At 49.2% G+C, this 18,834-nt stretch overlaps 3 protein-coding genes across 4 annotated transcripts; 2 read left to right on the plus strand and 1 right to left on the minus strand.

Moving 5' to 3' along the window:
- Window positions 1–162: 162 nt before the first annotated feature.
- On the plus strand, window positions 163–4,730 carry ZNF513 (zinc finger protein 513). The gene is made up of 4 exons (XM_074288340.1): window positions 163–307; window positions 641–826; window positions 1,984–2,571; window positions 2,683–4,730. Exons 1-4 carry the CDS (start codon window positions 268–270, stop codon window positions 3,504–3,506), a joined length of 1,638 nt encoding a protein of 545 aa, XP_074144441.1. The 5' UTR covers window positions 163–267; the 3' UTR covers window positions 3,507–4,730.
- Window positions 3,932–10,362, minus strand: SNX17 (sorting nexin 17). The gene is given in 16 exon segments (XM_074288347.1): window positions 3,932–4,418; window positions 4,502–4,543; window positions 4,625–4,699; window positions 4,834–4,860; window positions 4,862–4,912; window positions 5,143–5,268; window positions 5,578–5,781; window positions 5,908–6,000; window positions 6,151–6,220; window positions 6,392–6,479; window positions 6,630–6,720; window positions 6,821–6,931; window positions 7,405–7,469; window positions 8,044–8,161; window positions 9,606–9,680; window positions 10,171–10,362. Coding segments are annotated over 16 exon segments (1,413 nt in total). The 5' UTR covers window positions 10,234–10,362; the 3' UTR covers window positions 3,932–4,304.
- A 123-nt stretch (window positions 10,363–10,485) lies between these two features.
- On the plus strand, window positions 10,486–18,097 carry EIF2B4 (eukaryotic translation initiation factor 2B subunit delta). Of its 2 annotated transcripts, XM_074288346.1 has the most exons (14): window positions 10,486–10,698; window positions 11,032–11,075; window positions 11,931–12,066; window positions 12,178–12,384; window positions 12,608–12,690; window positions 12,867–12,958; window positions 13,165–13,279; window positions 13,467–13,543; window positions 13,867–13,969; window positions 14,199–14,326; window positions 14,516–14,693; window positions 15,101–15,281; window positions 15,462–15,662; window positions 17,584–18,097. In XM_074288346.1, exons 1-13 carry the CDS (start codon window positions 10,674–10,676, stop codon window positions 15,659–15,661), a joined length of 1,569 nt encoding a protein of 522 aa, XP_074144447.1. In that variant the 5' UTR covers window positions 10,486–10,673; the 3' UTR covers window position 15,662; window positions 17,584–18,097. The 2 variants fall into 2 exon arrangements, with proteins under 2 accessions (XP_074144447.1, XP_074144446.1); XM_074288345.1 differs by lacking the exon at window positions 17,584–18,097 and having other exon boundaries at window positions 15,462–15,707.
- Window positions 18,098–18,834: the final 737 nt, after the last annotated feature.

The following is an 18,834-nucleotide window of genomic DNA, read 5'->3' on the forward strand; positions in this document are numbered from 1 at the left end:
GGCAGCGGAAGCGGAAGCGAATACGGAGGTACCAGCTGGTCTCCGAAAGGAGGGGGGTTGGGGGGCTCCATGAATGGAAGCGGCGGCGGCGGCGGCGGGAGCGGCCTGAGCTGGGCGCCGGGGCCAGGGCCGGGGGCTGCCCGGGGCCCGCGCCGCTGCATGGGGGCGGCCCGCGGGCCCTGAGCGGGAGTGAGGGCGGGCCAAGGCGGGCAGGCAGGGGCGGGGCGGCCTCGGGGCCGGAGGCGCGTCGGGCTGGAGCCGGTCACGATGCCCCGAAGGAAGCAAAGCCACCCACAGCCCGTGAAATGTGAGGGGGTCAGGGGTCAGGGGGGAAGGAGCGCAGGGGCAGGGGGAGGGGAGTTGGGGCGGGGCGGGGGAGGGGTCAGTCGTGAGGTGGGGGAGGGGTGGAGCCGAGGTGGGGGGGCTCGGGGACTGGGGGGGGGGAGGAGCGCAGGACGAACCCCCGGAGCCCGGTGTGTAGTGGGCTGTGCGAGGGTCCAGCAGAGCTCAGGCCTCCGCCCTCCCCGAGAAGCAGTCAGGGCACAGTGGCAGGCAGGGGCAGGTGCCCTTGCTTTGGGGGAAGGTGGGCAAGCCCTCCTCCCCCCGAGGCAGAGCCGGCAAGCTTTGTGTCTCTCCGTAGTGGACACGGAAGACCCCCTGGAGGAGGGGCCGGGGGCCCTGGTGTTGGAGAGTGACTTGCTGCTAGGCCAGGATCTGGAGTTTGAGGAGGAAGAGGAAGAGGAGGAGGAGGAGGAGGAGGAGGAGGAGGAGGAAGAAGGTGACGGCAGCAGTGACCAGCTCATGGGCTTCGAGAGGGACTCCGAAGGTGGGTGAAGGGTCGCTCGCTCGGCCGGCAGCTCAGTCGGGAGGTTTGAGGTTTAAGGGTCAGAGCCCTGCAGACCCGGAATGAACACATTTAGACTGGGGTTTAATCTCAGGGAGCAGAAAAGAAAGTCTTGTCCTGGTCCAGAACTGAATTAGGCCGGGGTTGTTTTTTGTTTTTGACTTGATCCACTATTTTGCAAGACTGACCATATTGTTGAGTCTGTTCGTGTGTCTCTGTGCATCTAGTCTCTTAGCTTGCCGCCTGTTATCTATCTGGCCTCAGCTTAGGGTGCCTAAGTCCTGAAAGCCTCAGGCTAGGTATTGACACCTTAAGAACTACTTTCTTTCGTGTGGCCAATTGTGACCACCCCCAAACCTTCTCACTCCTGACCTGTAGTTACACCTTCCCTATTCTTTAACCATTATTTGATTCCTACTTTCCTATTTTATAACTCTTTTTATGCCCTACTTATTTCTCAGAAGCATTATGAAAATGAATGAGGGACTCTATGATAAAGTTCTGTGCACATGGAAGGTGGTGTATTTCTTTTTTTTTTTTTTTTTATTGTCATTGTAACCATCCTGAAACTTGCTTTTTAAATTGTATACTAAGATTTGAAGGGTGGTAGAACTCTTGATAGAAACTAAACCTAGCTCATTATACTAATGATTCATTCTTTAGGCTGTGGTCCTTTATGACTCCTCCTAGATGTTTATCTTGAGTTTATTTTGTTCGGCATCTCATCACATTTTGGATTTATTTGCTCTATACATTTCCTCTTTTTTTCTCCTTGTTATGTCTTTACCCATGTTTGTGTCACAATGTGGAAGGGATCAAACAATGCTGTCATTTTATCAAGCCAGCTGTTGATCAGAACCGACAAGGCTGGTTTCTGCATCAAAAGGAGACTTTTCATTTACCTGCCAAACATTCACTGACACTAAACTTGATTTTCTAGAGTAAACTCAAAAGGGTTAACCATAGGATAGGAAGTAGGGGGAATATCTTCCCTGTCCCTTAGTAAATGAAATGAGTTATGCTAAGGGAAGAAGGAAAGGTGAGTTCTCCTGGATGATGAAACAGGGAAGTGAGAACTAGGAGGAGATAAGCCTACCACGACCCACTTTTGACATCCCCTCCTGTGTCTGTCTTGCCAGGAGACTCTCTAGGGACCCGGCCAGGGCTGCCCTATGGACTGAGTGACGACGAATCTGGGGGCGGCCGGGCGCTGAGCGCAGAGAGTGAGGTTGAGGAACCAGCCAGGGGCCAAGGGGAGGCTGGGGGTGAGAGGCCAGGCCCAGCTTGCCAACTGTGTGGGGGGCCTGCTTGTGAAGGACCATGCTGTGGGGCAGGAGGACCAGGTGGGGGACCACCACTCCCCCCGCGGCTGCTGTATTCCTGCCGGCTTTGCGCCTTCGTGTCCCACTACTCTAGCCACTTGAAACGGCACATGCAAACCCACAGTGGGGAAAAGCCATTCCGCTGTGGCCGCTGCCCCTATGCCTCTGCCCAGCTTGTCAATCTGACACGCCACACCCGCACCCACACTGGTGAGAAGCCGTACCGCTGTCCCCATTGCCCCTTTGCCTGCAGCAGCCTGGGCAACCTGAGGCGCCATCAGCGCACCCACACAGGCCCCCCTGGCCCTCCCTGCCCGACCTGCGGCTTCCGGTGTTGTGCCCCAAGACCCCCCAGGCCTCCCAGCCCCACGGAGCAGGAGGGGGCTGTGCCCCACCGACCAGAAGGTAATGGGCCAAGAGGGAGGGTGGCTCAGGGACCAAAAAACCAGGGACAGAAGGGCAAGCGGTCCTTCAATACCTGGAGTCACAGCCCATGCTCTGACCTTCTCCCCACAGATGCTGTGCTCCTTCCAGATTTGAGCCTCCATGTGCCGCCAGGTGGTGCCAGTTTCCTGCCAGACTGCGGGCAGCTGCGGGGAGAGGGGGAGGGGCTGAGAGGTACTGGACCAGAGCCACTGCCTGAGCTGCTGTTCCCTTGGGCCTGTCGAGGCTGTGGGCAAGAGTTGGAGGAAGGGGAAGGTGAGGGAGGCCGCCTGGGTGCCGCCATGTGTGGGCGCTGCATGCGGGGAGAAGCTGGAGGGGGAGGCAGCGGGGGCCCCCGAGGTCCTGGAGATAAGGGCTTTGCCTGCAGTCTCTGCCCCTTCGCCACTCACTACCCCAACCACCTAGCCCGGCACATGAAGACACACAGTGGCGAGAAGCCATTCCGCTGTGCCCGCTGCCCCTATGCCTCAGCCCACCTGGACAACCTGAAGCGGCACCAGCGAGTACACACGGGGGAGAAGCCCTACAAGTGCCCCCTATGCCCTTATGCCTGTGGCAACCTGGCCAACCTCAAACGCCACGGTCGAATCCACTCGGGTGACAAACCCTTCCGCTGCAGTCTCTGCAACTACAGCTGTAATCAGAGCATGAATCTGAAGCGCCACATGCTCAGGCACACAGGAGAGAAGCCCTTCCGATGTGGGACCTGCGCTTACACGACAGGCCACTGGGACAACTACAAGCGCCATCAGAAGGTGCATGGCCATGGAGGGGCTGGAGGGCCTGCCTCAGAAGGGTGGGCACCACCCCACAGCACATCCTCTGCCCTCAGCCCTCATGGCCCCACATCTCTGAGCACCACCAGTGGTAGGGGACTCCACACGGATTCACCCTGAAACAGGTCCTCCCCTCAACACTGGACTCCACATGGACCAGCTCTACACACAGACTTGAGGCTGAGGCCTGTCCCCCCCTCCCCCCAAGCCCTTTTTTTTCTTCTTCCCCCCGCTGGCCAGGGGCTCCATACAGACTAATCCAGACCCTTACATGGACCAGCCCAGAATCCCATGGAGGGGGGACCCTCACATGGACCAGGAGGCCTTGCCTTCAACACTCCTTGAGTGCAGTGGAGAGGGCCCTCTCCTCACCTCCCCTGTCAGCCTAGGGGCTGTTGAGGGAATAGCTGGGGGCCTGCCCAGCTCCCACCTCTTTATTTAACTTATTTCAGTGCTTTATAATAAAGGAAACACTAACGGAGCTATGTCTGCTGTGGTGGCAGAGCTGGGCACAGAGCTCCTCTGGGAAAGAAAGCAGGGCCACGTGAGAGGGGAACGCCAGAGGCAGGCAGCAATCAGGCGGAGTTTAATGATGGGGCAGCAGGGCCAAACTATACACAGAGGCTCTTCCCAACCCTGCCTCCCCTCTTCCCCCCCAATCAGGGATTAAAAGCAGCTCAGGGGGCATGGGAATCTCCATCCTCCAGACAGGTGTCCATGGTCCATAGGGCTTTGTGCAAAAATACTAAATGCTAATTTGGCATTAGGAGGAGAGAAGGGAGTGGTTAGGAGGCCACTGGCTCGGGGAAGGCAAGGGGATAGGAGAGTAAAGGGACCCCCAGCCTGGGGGGTACAGGCACAGGGCGAGTTCCTGTACATTCCTCCGTAGGTGCTGGAGGAGTCATCCAAGAGTGGAGGTTACAGATCCTCATCCCCAATGCCTTCAAAAGCATAATTGCCATGAACGTCGCTGGTGCTGGTGTCAGGGCTAGGGCTGCTGATCCCTCGAAGGCTCACAGCACTCAGTTTGCTCTGCAATAAGGATAAGGGGGAGATCAGAGGGCTGAAGATCCTCCAAAAATATCAACTTCACCCACCCTGAGCTGGGAACTCACTGAGAGTTTGACCATTGATTCCCGGGTAGCATCAGGTGAATCCTGGGGAAACGGAATAGAAATAATATCAAACAAAGGCAACACTGGTTTCAGATCAGATAGCTAAAAGTTAGTAAAACTTACAAGCAGTGGTGGAGACTTTACTGCTTGCTGACTGTCTGAGCGCCTCAGGGTCCCACCTGCCCGTCTTCGTAGCATCTGTGAATGAAAAATAAATGCTTTAATTACTGACAGATGCATTGACTGAATAGCAGAATGAAACTATACCAATCCATTCCCACGAACAAGGAAGAATTGAGTAGATACAAGTCACAAACAGGTTCACCTCTCACCTTTCTGATACTCCCCCCTGATTTTTTTCACCATCAGTTCATCCACCATAGACTGCAAGCAGATGCTCATCATGATGGCCTAAGGATAAGAGTAGAGCTTAACTATGACAAGGGGTCCCAAAATACCACAAAGCCATCTTAAAAGCACATTCAGGGATGTAGACTTCCCAGACCCAGATACACAACAGATAATACAAGGCCACAGCATGGGACAGCTATGGCTAAGTGGGGGGGAGGGGGTGTGTGTGTGTGTGTGTGTGTGTGTGTGTGTGTTTGAGTGCATGTCACAATTTAAGATCAAGTCTATACCTGTGGGCTGGTGATGGTGACCCACTGCAGCCGATCCTTGCTCATGAGATACTCGAATGCTAGTTCTAGCCGAACCTCTCCTCGGCCTCGGCCGGGGCTGCTCGTGCTCCCACTGGGCAGGGGTACCTGGTGGTATGAAGAACAGAGCTAAGCTTACTTGGACTACATTTCCCTAACTCCTCTTATTCTTGCTGGGGTTAAGTGACTTGCCCAGGGTCACATAGCTAGGAAGTGATAAGTGTCTGAGACCAGATTTGAACTCGGGTCCTCCTGAATTCAAGGCTGGTACCCTATCCACTGTGCCACCTAGCTGCCCCTCTCCTCTTATTCTTAACATTCTCATTTCCTGAGCCATTAACTATGTTAGACTTCCCAGTGAGTGTACCATATGAGTTACCTTTGAGAAGTCCCTCATGTGTCTGTACCCCAACTCACAGAGGAAGTAACCCGCCAGCACCGCATACGGGTGACCCGGAAGGAGCCCTCACGAAGCTGCTGACCAGGCAGGCGGAGCTGAAGGCTGAGCTCACTGTTGCCGGCACTCACTACCACAGGGCAGCCCTTCTCTGGGAAGTCAGCCACACAAGGCTCAAACCGAAGATAGCCATAGTGCCTTAGGGTCTGTGCTAACCGCAGAAACTGAAATGGAGCATAAATGCAACATAGAGTCAGAAGAGAGTTTCAAAAGAATTATACTTGAGGAAAAACTAGCGGAGCAGCTCATGCTAAAAAGGAGCATACAGAGACAAGTAGTGCCATCTGTACCTCTTTCTTGGAGACCTTCTCCTGCAGAGACTTGAGTTGCCGGTGCTGTTCCTTAGTAACCAGGATCCAGCCATGCTCAATGTCAGAAACTGTCTATAGAGGGGAGAAGAGTACAGAGTAAAGGGAGAAATACTGTTAGCCACAATGGTGAGTCCAAGTTGTCTTCTTTCTAGGAGTCTCATTTCAAAGGAATCAAGGTGGGTTTTCTGAGAACATAGAAGTGGAGTATGAAAGCAATTTTACCTGAGCATAAAGTAGATTCAGTCCAACCCGGTTCTCCATAACATCATCATCATAGGCAGAGTCCCAATAACTGAAGCCGAGGGGGAAAAAATGATAACGGGCTAAGATGGCTAAGACATAGCACAAGTACAGAACAAAGCTTAGGAAACTCTCGCCTAGCACCCCTTTCCTGATTTCTGCCCCTTCTATGCCCTAACAACCCACACCTGAGGATACCCCAATGTATAAGACCATCCCTGACCTCTTCCTAAGTACAATCTTATACTCTTGACTCCGTAGGCTGGTAACAGACACATAAGGCAGTTCAAACTCCTGCAATTTCCGCACAACTGTGGGAGAAATAAGAAGAAAACATGAGACTCATGAAGGGGGAAGATCAGAAGGGATAGAAACCTAACAATGAAACACTGGTCTTGTGAATCAGAGGGAGGTGTTCTGGATTGGTCATCCCAAGGTATTGGTAGTGACTGGTGACTCACAGGAGAATGCCCCATCCTCTTGCTCTCGAACAAGAAAGAGGCTGAAGTAGCCAATCAAGTCATCTGGAAGGTCCAACTTTGCAGCCACTGCCTGGGGAGATGAACACGAACAATAGCTGTTTATATACTCCCAAGTTCCCCATTATCACTCAAGACAAGGCTGACGGTGAAGGAGCAGGAAGGGGGCTCACCTCCAAGACATCTTCAGTCTGGTCAGAAGTCAGAATAGTGACTAGCACCTTCTGCCCATTGCTTAGTAACACCTCCAGGGATACCTCCTCTGTAGGTACCTGCTGCGTTTCCTAGATATAAATACAGGCCTGGATAGCTTTGCAATGCTCAGACCCCATCCTGGAGTTGACAATTCACAAGATTTCAGAGTATCTAGCTCTTTAACTCCTTTAATTCTTAAAACCCACAGAAAGATACAGACTGCTTTAATCTCATCTCTAAAGCATAGACTATTACACAGAGCCATGGGATTAGAATCCATATTTAGTCTTGACTGCCTTCTGCCTACCCTCCTAAAATGACAGTCCTCTAGCTCTCAGCTTCTTAAACTTATGGTTTGCAGCCCCATAAGGAATCTCATAACTAAATATGGAGATCATGAAATTATGATTCATTATCTGTAAATGTTTGATTTGTTTAATTATGTCATATACTCAAGATCATAAAAGTTTCTCAGAAGAAAAGGGGTCAAAGTAGAAAAAGTTTAAGAAGGTCTGGTCTAGCTTTTGCTCTTTCCTATTTATCTCAGGCCAAAACAACTCACCTGTTGTGCCCGACGAAGAAAACTATTAAATGTCTCACTGCCCCCAAGCAATGGATCTTGTCGAACTGTAAGGGAGTAAAGAAAGTTATAGCTATGTACCAGCTGTTCAGGCTCCCACAACCCTTGGCTACCCCAGTTCTGTTCCTGATTGATCCCACCCCTGGTTCCACGTCCTGGACTGATGTTAATTAATCTGCTAACTCCTTGAGCTGGCCTCACCTCACTCACTCACTCCTTGCATAAATTCTTCACCTGCCCCACCCTTGGCTGGTCCTGCCATCTAGTTAGGTCCAATCTACAGAGCTAAGGAAATAATAGTAGAGTTAATCTAAAGCAGGTAAGAAACAAATTAAATTTCTCCCCTCCCTGTCTCCCAATTTATATTAATAAAGTATTGCTTAATGTTATTTAGGTATTTCTTTAAAATATTAATGAACAAATTGTCAACATAGCACTTTTGCACATCTAAGGCATTATTCACTTCTGCTAAAGAACGTTTTTCTTTGATTCTGCTACCACAGCAAACAAGTGACTGTGGGACTTAGAAGTGAATCAGAAACCTAAACAGCCAGCACTATTTGGCCATCCTGCTCTGTTTCTCATCTTTCTCCAATCAGCCAGCCCAAAATTCCAACTCACCAGCCTGCATGTATTTCTCCAGCTGCTCCCTTCGCTGTTCCACCTCAGCTGGTGTCAGAGTAAACAGCTTCTTCGGGGGAAATGCAGGGAGAACATTAGCCCCATACTCCTTCCGAAGCTGTTGGGAGAAAAAAGGGCAATTCCACAAAGAAGTGAAGGGATGTAAGTAAAGATAGGCTCCACTACGCTCTTTCAAGCTCAATCAAACTCAATTTTCCATGCTTCAATTCTCCAGCCCCTTGTTCCCTGCATTTAAAATAAAAACAAAAATAAAACAAAAAACAACAACAAAAAACCCTGACTACTTGGAGAAGAAACCTTTCTTCTTGCAGAAAAACATCTCAAAAGAATCAGGTGTACCCCAAGGATAAAATACCACTAGCTTTTTCCCTTAAAATAAACAAGTCAGCCCTTCAAGATGAAGCTGGATGATACCAGGACCACAGTCTAAAGTCCCTTCACAAAGTCACTTAAGTTCTTGTATTAACTGAATCCTAACAAATTACATAGCAGCAGGCAAGAAAAACTTAAGAGAAACACATTAATCATCAGACAGTCCTTAAATTTAAAGAGTTTACTTTAATCTAATAGGTAAGTCAGTGAAAGATAAGATTTAGTTGAACTGAAAGGTACTCCAGATAAGTTTATTTTTTTTTTTAAATAGTTTTTGTAGACTGAGAGAAAAAATACCTTGACCATAATCATAACATCTGGGATTTGGACCTTTTAAAACTCAACTCCTGATGCTGTGTGCTTTTCCCATTGTCATATGTAGAGATAATTTTAATAGATTAGCTAATTTACATCACAAAGGCTGCCAGAATTTTAAGCTCAAGGAACTTGGTTCCAATTCTTGCCACCATAGGGTAGATAGCTGTGCATCTGAAGGCAATTCACTTAACTTGTGGTTTGCCTTAGTTTCCTCATCTGTAAAATAGGAATAATAACAGCACCTACCTCCCAAGGTTGTTGTGAAGATCAAATGAGAAAATAATTGTAAAGCTTAGCACAGCACCTGGCACAGAGTAGTGGTTTCATAAGTGTTGGCTATTCTTATTCTCATTCCTACCTGTGTGACTTTAGGTGAATCACAACCTGGGTCACAGTCTTTTCTATAAAAGGAAGACGTAGCACAGGTTGCCATTATGGTCTCTTTCATCTCTAACCTCTATATTCCAGTGCTTTTGAGGCATAATGGGCGGATCAGACAGCATACCCTCCCCCTTCCAGGAATGGTAAGGAATATATTTTTGAAGTTGGTTAAAGTAATGAATGGAAAAAGTTGGGCGTTTGGAGGAAGTAAACCCAAAGCTGCAGTTTGCAAGCTGAAAGGAATGAAGTCTGCCAGTGAGGAAGTGAAAACTGCTCTACACACTGGGGAGGCAGGCGGAGGGAGATCGAATAGGGCGGAGGACAAGGAGGGAGCAACTGGAAAGGGCGGTGTGGGCAGGAGAGTACAAGGGAAGGACCTGGGCGCTGCCCGATGCATGCCTGTCAGGGAGCGGAGGGGTGGGGAACGAGGAGACGCAGCGGCTGCGGGCCAGGGGAGTGACAAGTCCCACCTGCTCGTGCAGCCCCAGGAGCTGGCTGTAGCGCACCCGGCAGTGCAGGACTCCGTTCACGTGGATGTTGTAGGCCTGCAGAGACAGAGGCAGGTATCGGGCCGGAGACCCAGAGACCGACCAACCCCGATCTGCCCCCCCCGGGCGCCACGCCCAGGCAGACCCTTCCCCTCGGGGCAGCGGGTCACGTGCGGGCAAAAAGGCGAAATGCGCTCCCACTCCCAGCCCCAAGGATCCCATGACAGGCCAGGAGGCTCGGCGTGCGCCGGGGGAGTAAAGATCACGCAGGAGGCGGCGTCCGCACCGGCAGGAAGAAGGCCGGGTCAGCTGATGGACTGTCTGACCACGGTCCACTCGGGCGAGGCTGCCCGAGCTACGGGGTGCCGGACGGGAGCCGTGACGGGACGCGCCAGCCCGCCTCCCTTCCCCCGAAAAGGATGGCGGCCGAGAGGACCGGGGGCCTCCCGTCCTGAGGGGAAAAGGGGCTCCGAGTACCACAGTGACCGAAGGGCCGGGCCCGTTACTCCAAGCCAACCCCGCCCCGCCCCGCCCCTCCTCTCCTCACCACGTAGTTGGAGCTGCCGCTGTCCCCGCTGCGGGACTCGGTTTCGGGGATGGAGAAGTGCATCTTCCCGGCTGTGAAGCCCAACCGGGCTCCGGGCTCTTAGTGCCGCTGCTCCTCCGCTCGTCTCCGCCGCTCAGCGCGCCCCCGCCACCACACTCGCCATTTTGGGGGCCGAGGGGAACGCGGGGAGGGGGGAATGGAGTGGGGCGGGGTCAAATGCATGCTGGGAATCGTAGTTTGCGAGCGTCCGTGATGCACGCTGGGTCAGAGCTCGGAAGGCAAGGGTTGTGATGCCTGTCGGGAATTGTAGTCAGTAGTTGGCAGCCGCGCTTGCTAAACTCGGATATCCGTGAGCGAGGGCTTCCGTGTGTGCTGGGAATTGTAGTCGCCCGTATCCCGTGGGCTGTTCTTAACTCCGACTGGGCGGGCGCTCTGACCTCTGGGCCGAGTCGGGGCTAGTAATTAGGGTTTGAAGCTCCTGGTCGGCGGAGTCCGGGCCGCGTATGGCAGCGGTCGCGGTTGTGGAGGGTGAGTTTGGCTGAGAGGGGGCGTGTGAGGAAGGAGGGGGACGTTCACAGCCTGGCCCCCGGGGTAGCCTGGGCTGGGGACACTGGAGCCCGGTCCCGGCCTTTGATCCGCCTGCGCATCCCTTCGCGTCGCGTCCCCACGCCGGCCGACCGCGTTCGCCCCTCCCTCCCTCCTTCCTCCCCTCTCTACCTGCGCCCTCCACCACGGACTGGTCCTAGGCCCGGGTTAGCTGCATGCATCCTCCGCCGCCCGCAGCCTCCGGCCCCGGGCAGGGCCCCCCGCTGACCCGGCCCGGCCCCCCGCCCTCATTGTGCGCTCTTTTCTCGGATTCAGGAGCAGTGTCCACGATGACGGCCCAGCCGCCCGGCAAGCCCGGAGTAAGTGCACCGGCGTGTTCGGGACCGGGGGTCAGGAGACGTGGGTTCGAATTCCGCCTCTGCCAGCCGGGTGACTGGGCGAGTCAGCTCTGACCTTCGCTCTCTGCCATGTGGTTCGGACAGGAGCAGGAGTGCCGGGGGCTGCACGCACCTAGAGTCGTTTTAAGTAACTGAGAGCAGCGCCGATTTCAGAGAATTAAACCCTTTTTCTTATCCGAGGGGGCCGAGTCTTTTGAAATCTATGGACAGCTCTTAGTTTAACCTCTGGGCTGAGCACTGTTTGTTTACACCGGACGGCGTCCTCGAACTTGTTAGAGTGCCGGCTCACTTTCCCCACCTGTCAGATGAGTTTAGACTAAACAAGGTGGCGCCTTCTCGCCCTAGTGGAAGGCTCCCCGTGGGGGCCCGACGGTGCTACACTGGGGAGGAGAATTTTAGCGGGCCGGGTTATTACAATCCAAGCTTATCCGCTTCCCGGGAACCTTGTGAGAATGGCCATTGTAACATGCCCTCCCGGCAGTTACAATTACTAGTCTGCCCTAGGCCCCACAGAGCACCTTTGACCACTGACCTTTGCAGTGGGAACTCTACCCGGCTCTCCTCCTCTGAGGCCTTCAAAGGTCTCTGGCCGTGATTTCTTAAATCTATAGTTTAATAACCGGTAGCACACTCAAGAACAGCCACGTGTAATCTTAAAAACCTTTGTTATACTTACTCACTTGATGCCCTGACTTGTTAACTTCTTACCTCTCACGGCTCCATCAGCTTGGCTCAGCTACCCAGCCTAGGGAGCCTGTGGAAGGCAGGGAGAGGCTGGGGGAAGGGAGAGAGTGAGCATTCAATTCTGTGTCTCAGGCCGGGGCCAGGGAGATGTCCCAAGAAGAAAAGCTGCAGCTTCGTAAGGAGAAGAAACAGCAGAAGAAGAAGAGGAAGGAAGACAAAGGCTCAGACCCTGCCTCGGACTCCGCGGTGTCCCCTGGCCAGTGTCGAGGTGGGGGCGATGGGAGACTAGTGGGGGGCACGAGAATGGGGAATGGGGAAGGAAGACCGCGCTGGGAGGGAGTCTAGTTGCTCTGTTTTTGATTGCCTTCTCTGGCTCCAGTGGGCCCACCAAGAGAGACTCCGGACGCCGGCGGTCAGTTGGGACCCTCAGGGGAGAAGGTTCCAGGTGGCCGGAGTAAAGCGGAGCTGCGGGCCGAGAGGAGAGCCAAGCAGGAAGCTGAGCGGGCCCTAAAGCAGGGACGAAAGGGGGAGTCAGCAGGATCACCTGCTCAGGCTCGCCCTAACGCAGCAGCAGAAACCCCCTTAGGTATTTCCCATTACCCTATTATTTCTTCATCTCCCTTTTCTCTTAATGACCATCAACATCCTGGGTTTCCTAGGAATAAAGCAGCCTTTACTGTTTTATTGTTTTTCCCTTAGAAACCTGTTGTGTGAATGTTTTTCTTAATAATCTTAGTGTTCTAAGTGTTCTAAGAACAACATATCTAGCATCTGTGTGCCTTAAAAAAAATCTCTTGCTTCTCCTGCAGGAGTAAAACATCCTCCAGAGCATGTTCAGGTGGATGAGACCATAGCTTTAAAGAAACTGATTAAGAAACCAGAACGGCAGCAGGTAAGGATTATAATTAGAGGGCTAGAGAGAAGCCAGGGAGGTATCCCAGAAGCTCAGAGGGCAGGGCAGAAGCAGAATGAGCCCAGGGGCCTCGTTGCACACTTCTTCCCTGACATGATCCCCTCCATCGCTCTTGATGGCATATGAAACTCTCTGTTGGGCACGGTTTTCTCCAGGTGCCTTCTCGAAAGGATTATGGCTCCAAAGTCAGCCTCTTCTCCCACCTGCACCAGTATAGCCGCCGTATTCCTCTAACTCAGTATATGAGGTAAGTGTTCTGTGAGACAAACAGAACTGAAGGGAATAGAGGGGGTCAAAGTGGCTTGATTTTAAAATGTTTGCAAATTCTGGATGGAAATTAGAATGATGTGGGTTTGGGGAAGGGGAAGTGGGGGCCACAGAGAAAGATAAGCCAGTCTTATAAGTCAGAAATAAGACTCCCCTGCAAAGTGTATGACACCCCCATCCTCTCAGCATCCCATCCTCTGTGATCCACCCAGCTGTGGTGCGACTTGGCCTGCAGTACTCCCAGGGCCTAATCAGTGGCTCCAATGCCAGATGCATCGCCCTCCTTCGTGCCTTCCAGCAGGTATGCCTCCTTTGTCTTCCTCCTCAGATACCTTCTCTTCTCACAAGCTCTCATATTCATCTTTTACCATCTCAGGGTGGGAGGGGGAGTGACACCGCCTTTACTACCATAAGACTTACCCAGAGTGGCTCAAGTATCTCTTCTGGGCTACCCATTTCTCATATCCCTTCACTTGTGTTCTCCCTAGGTAATTCAGGACTATACCACGCCTCCTAATGAAGAACTCTCCAGAGATCTAGTTAATAAACTCAAACCCTACATCAGGTAAAGACTCACAACATCAATTCATTCTTATCCCTGTCCTATCTCATGCTATTTCCTATTCTACTTTTCCTTTTTGCTCTTTATTCTTTTTCCTTGCTCCCACTCTTGCCTCCCCTTCTGGATTCTAACCCCTTTCTCAGCTAGAATGTCTGTGGTCTCTCTCCTTGCCCTCACCATCTCATACCCCAGTACGAATTTCTGCTATCTTTTGTCTGTTTGCCTTTTTAATGGTTCTTATTCTTTTTTTTTCCTTTCTCTGTCCCTTTACCTCCCTGATCTGGGATTTTCACTCTCACTGACTTGTGTCCTCTGTCCTCTTCTAGCTTCTTGAATCAGTGTCGACCACTCTCGGCCAGCATGTGCAATGCCATCAAGTTCCTCACAAAAGAGATCACAGCTGTGAGCAGCACCCAACGAGAGGAGGAGGTGACAATCAGGATATGGGGCTGTGGGGACGGAGATGGGGGGGGGTAAGGATTGGTTTCTTAAAACTAAGAATTTTCAGGAAGAATCAATAGAGTTTGTTTTGCTCCTGACTAAGAGTTGATCCTGAAACTCTCAGTGCTTCCTTTGAGTCCATTCTTAGCTACAAGAACAACATAATATTTCAAAGATGGCACTGTATTATCTCCTCATCCTGTTCCCTTCTGATCAGGCAAAGTCAGAACTCCAAGCAGCCATGGACCGGTATTTGCAAGAGAAGATTGTTTTGGCAGCTCGGGCAATCTCCCGCTCAGCCTATGAGAAGATCAGTGATGGGGATGTGATCCTAGTATATGGATGGTATGGTCCAAGTCAGGTGATAAAGATGTAGCTGGGGATTTGTAGAATGCTGATATGCATTGGGGAAACTCTGATCTTTTACCCATTGTGGTTACTTATTTTAAAAATGGTATGGCTGTAACTGGGATTTTATTAGAACTGATCCTACCATAATGACATTTGTGGTTGAATTCTTTCCCTTTACTCCAGTTCATCCCTGGTATCCTTTATTCTTCGGGAAGCTTGGGCTAGTGGCCGCCGATTTCGGGTGGTAGTGGTGGACAGCCGGCCACGACTTGAGGGACGGCGTACTTTGCATTGTCTTGTCCGTGCTGGGGTCCCAGCATCCTACTTGATGATTCCTGCAGCTTCCTATGTACTCCCCGAGGTGAGGACAGGGCTGGATAGTAGAACATATTCCTGACTACCACCTATCAATCTACGTAACCTCCCCAAGTGGCCATCCCAGATAGAGGAAAAGAATGGGATAGGAGCTGTGCAGGAATGACGTTAGTAGGGCTTTTATGGTCCTAGTAACAGAATTGATAACAAAAATGAATAATTACCTGCCACAATATAATTAGTTGTTGGAATAGCATCTCTTGGAACCATTAACAACTGAGAAAGAGCAGCTCTTAATGAAAACAGCATTATTGGGTCAAGAATGACACAATTTTCAGATCAGAAGACTTGTCATTGAGACTTGTTGATTCTTGCCTTTGCATTGTATCCTGGGGAATAGTCAGGAGCCTCGTTCTTCATCAATGTTTGCCATGATCCTCTCTCTTATTTCAGGTATCTAAGGTGCTATTAGGAGCGCATGCGCTTCTGGCCAATGGGTCTGTGATGTCCCGGGTTGGGACAGCCCAGCTAGCCCTGGTGGCTCGGGCTTACAATGTGCCTGTTTTGGTCTGCTGTGAAACCTACAAGTTCTGCGAGCGTGTACAAACTGATGCCTTTGTCTCAAATGAGCTTGGTAAGAATGAAGAGCCCAAAGATTCTGTCCTGGGCAAGGGAGAATGTAGGGTAGACTGGGGGGAAGGCTGATTGATAAAGGAGAAGAACGGCAAATAAAGACAAAGATTGACTACTTGGTTTTCAGAAGAGTCTGGTTGGAAAAGTTTCATAAGTTCTGATAACACTCCTTCTTATACAGATGATCCTGATGATCTTTTGTGTGAACAAGGAGACCAGGTGGTGTTGGATAACTGGCAGAAGCACCGGTCTCTGCGTCTGCTGAATCTGGTGTATGATGTGACACCTCCAGAACTGGTGGACCTAGTGATCACTGAGCTAGGAATGATTCCTTGCAGTTCTGTTCCTGTTGTGTTACGAGTCAAGAGTGGTGACCAATGAGGTGTGGAATGGCCAGCGTTAATAAATGATATTCTCTCTCCCCTTAGCAACTCTGCCTCCTTTCTCTATATTTTCTCTGTTACCTTTACAGCCATTCATAATTCGGTTTCCTATGTTAACTCAAGTACTCCAGGGAATTTTTGGGGGGGAGATCATCATAGGTGCCTCTTAGGTGTACCACTGGTCTGTCTTTGAAAGTGAAGGGAAAAGTCTGGTTTTTTATCAGAAATGATTGAAATGTGGAACTGGGTGATGGCCACTGCTTTTCAGCTTTTGGGTCAATGCTGTTTGAGGTAAATCTTCGACTCTCCTTCCTGTGCAAGGGCTGTACCTTCAGGCCTATATTTCTGGGCTCAACCCAGATTCTGATCCTTGAGCTATACCAGCCTCGGTCAGCCTTAAAGCTACATCCACTGGACACCTTAAGGAATCACAACCTTGAAAGTGTTGCATGGTGTGTTTTGGGAGAGGTGCTAGATTGGGAGACAAAGGGATTAAGTTGGACTCCTGCCTTTCTGTTCCTTACTCTCTGACTTTGTGAGTCACAGACTCTCCAGCCCCTTTTCCCTGAAAGTAAAATTGAAGACAAAAGTGTAACCTCTGGCTTGTGAAGACCATGTGAGATGAAGTGAATATGAAGAGCTCTGTAACCATCTGAAAATAACTTGCTGTTAATTTTTATCATTCTCATCCCCTGTGGAGATGTGCTTTTATTTTATGTTGGGCTTCTCAGCTCTATGGATTAATACTTTTATTTTGTGAAAGTACTTAGAGGTCACTCAGACCTCAGGTACATTCTTCCAGTTAAGGGCAGTATATATCAGTAACTGGGTAAAAAGAATGACAACATGAGACACTAAGAAGTTCCAATATCACCAGAGTAATCCTAGAAATAACCTGGAAAGTCTTGAATTTTGAATGCTAGAGGCCATTATTTCTAAAGGAAATTGAAAATAGTAGGGAACCACTTCTTCTTACCCTCCAGCTCTGATGTGATTTTATTTCAGAAAAGCATTTGTAAGGAGTTATTTTAAGGGATGATCCTTTGTCAACTAATAAGCATTTAATACCTGCTTTATGCACAGTAATGTGTTATGTGAGGGGTAAAAAGATAAAAAAGAGATTCTCTGTCCTGGTAGAGCTTATATACTTTGGTGGGAAAACAGGTACGTAAAGCATAAACAAAATAAATACTAAGGTTATTTTTTCGGTGGTGGTACTAGCAGCTGATGGAAATCAGAAAAAGCTTCCTGTCAGGTGAACTTTGACAGAATCCAAGAACTTTTAAGAAGCAGAGGTGAAAAGAGGGCATGCTGATGTAAGGGACAGCCTGCATAATGGGATGGAGGTGGGTGATGCAATGTTGTGAGAGAAAGCAATAAATCATTTGGCAGGTCTGTATATAGTATCTGTGAAGCAGTCATGCATAAGGTTGGAAAGGCTGAAAGGAATCATGTTGAAGAAGGTTTCAAATGCTAAGGGGAGTAACTTGTATTTTATTCTAGAGGAAACAAAGTCAATAAAGGTTTCTGAGAAGTAGTCCAATTAGGAAAAGAGCTTGGATTTAACTAAAAGATGGATGTGAGAAATAATAAAGGTGAAAATAGGATCTAGCAAATGATAGGGTTTGGGGGAATTGGCTAAGTCAGAAACTTGGAGAAGAACTAGAGAAGTTTGGAGGTAGGACGGGTTTGAGAGGGAAATAGTTATTTTGGAGACTTTGAGTTGGGACATTTTGACTAAGGGTAATACAAAGGAAAAGGGAATTTAGGAGAGAGAAGAGGGCTGGTTAAATACTAAAAATATGCATGGAAATAAAGACTAAGCTCATGGAACAAAATCACAAAAGGTATTTTCTATTTATCAATGAACTCCCTAATTTATATTTATAGCACACTTTTTTTTTTTTTTTTTTTTTGTAGTATTGAAGAATGGAAATAAAGTAAACAACCATTGATTGGGGAATGGTTAGACAAATTGTGGTTCTTGGATGAATTGGAATGTTACTATGCTATGAGGAACATCAAATATCATGCAGAGAATCATGGAAAGATTGGTATGAACCACTATTGAGTGAAAGCCAAAGAAACAACATACACAATGACTTGTAACAATGTAAATGAAAGAAAAACTACAGAACAATCAAAAGGAATGTTGAAATATTGCAAAAGAAGAAGCCTTAAAGAAGAGATTTTAGGATATACCCTAACCCTACTCCTGAGTAGAAGTGGGAGATTTATGAATATTGATCATTGCAAATATTTTCAGAAATTTTTGATGTATTGATCAATTTTGCTGATAGTTTTTCCTCTTTTTTTCTTAAAAAAAATATCTTTTGCTTATATTGGATGTGTGAGAGGAGACAGGAAAGAATACAGGATCAAATGCATGCCATGTAAAAACAAGTTATAAATAAAAATTGATTTAAAAAAATTACCAAGGGAGAGAATGTTAAGAACATGACTTGGAACAGTTGGGGAGAAACCACACCAGTGAAAGACATTTAAAGTAGCTGGATGGCTAATTATAGGCATCTTTCAGAGGACTGTGTCACCCATAGTACAGACAAGAAGGGAGGAGATTGTATCTTGGAGGAGGACATTGTTAATACTATTAAAAGCTGTAGAAAATCCACCCAAAGCAGAAGGCTTAGAGGCTGCTCTCATTCATCTAATAAGCCCTTGCTTGTTGACTGACAATATTGTGTTTACTTCTAATTCTACTGCTGAATTTTCTTGTGCCCTCTCAGAATCTCTCAGATTTCTCAACTGACCAGGGAATGAAAGCCTTTGAATTAGCAAAAATGACCTGTGCTTATTTGCCTCAGGCACCAGTCCTTAGTGCAGTGATGAAAGGTAGGAAAAAAGAAGCTAAAGGAGTGGACATCCTCAGAGAAACCCAGAAGTTGTTGGGTTTCCTATGTGCCTTGTCTTATGTCAAAGATATAGCAAAACAGTTTCTTAGTAAGAGATAAGGCCTGAAATGTGGTTGAATGAAGGACCTCAGTGAGAAGAAAATCAGGTCCAGAAGTGAAGCAAGAACTACAGAGGTCAGATTACAGGAGGGTAAACAGATTGAGAATCCATTTAAAAGGAGAAAAGATTCTGTCACATACACTGGAAGCAATGATTTTACAAATGTACCTTCAGCTGTGCTGCAATTCCTTTTTGTAG

This window comes from Sminthopsis crassicaudata, chromosome 2 (genome assembly GCF_048593235.1).
Source record: "Sminthopsis crassicaudata isolate SCR6 chromosome 2, ASM4859323v1, whole genome shotgun sequence".
NCBI lineage: Eukaryota > Metazoa > Chordata > Mammalia > Dasyuromorphia > Dasyuridae > Sminthopsis > Sminthopsis crassicaudata.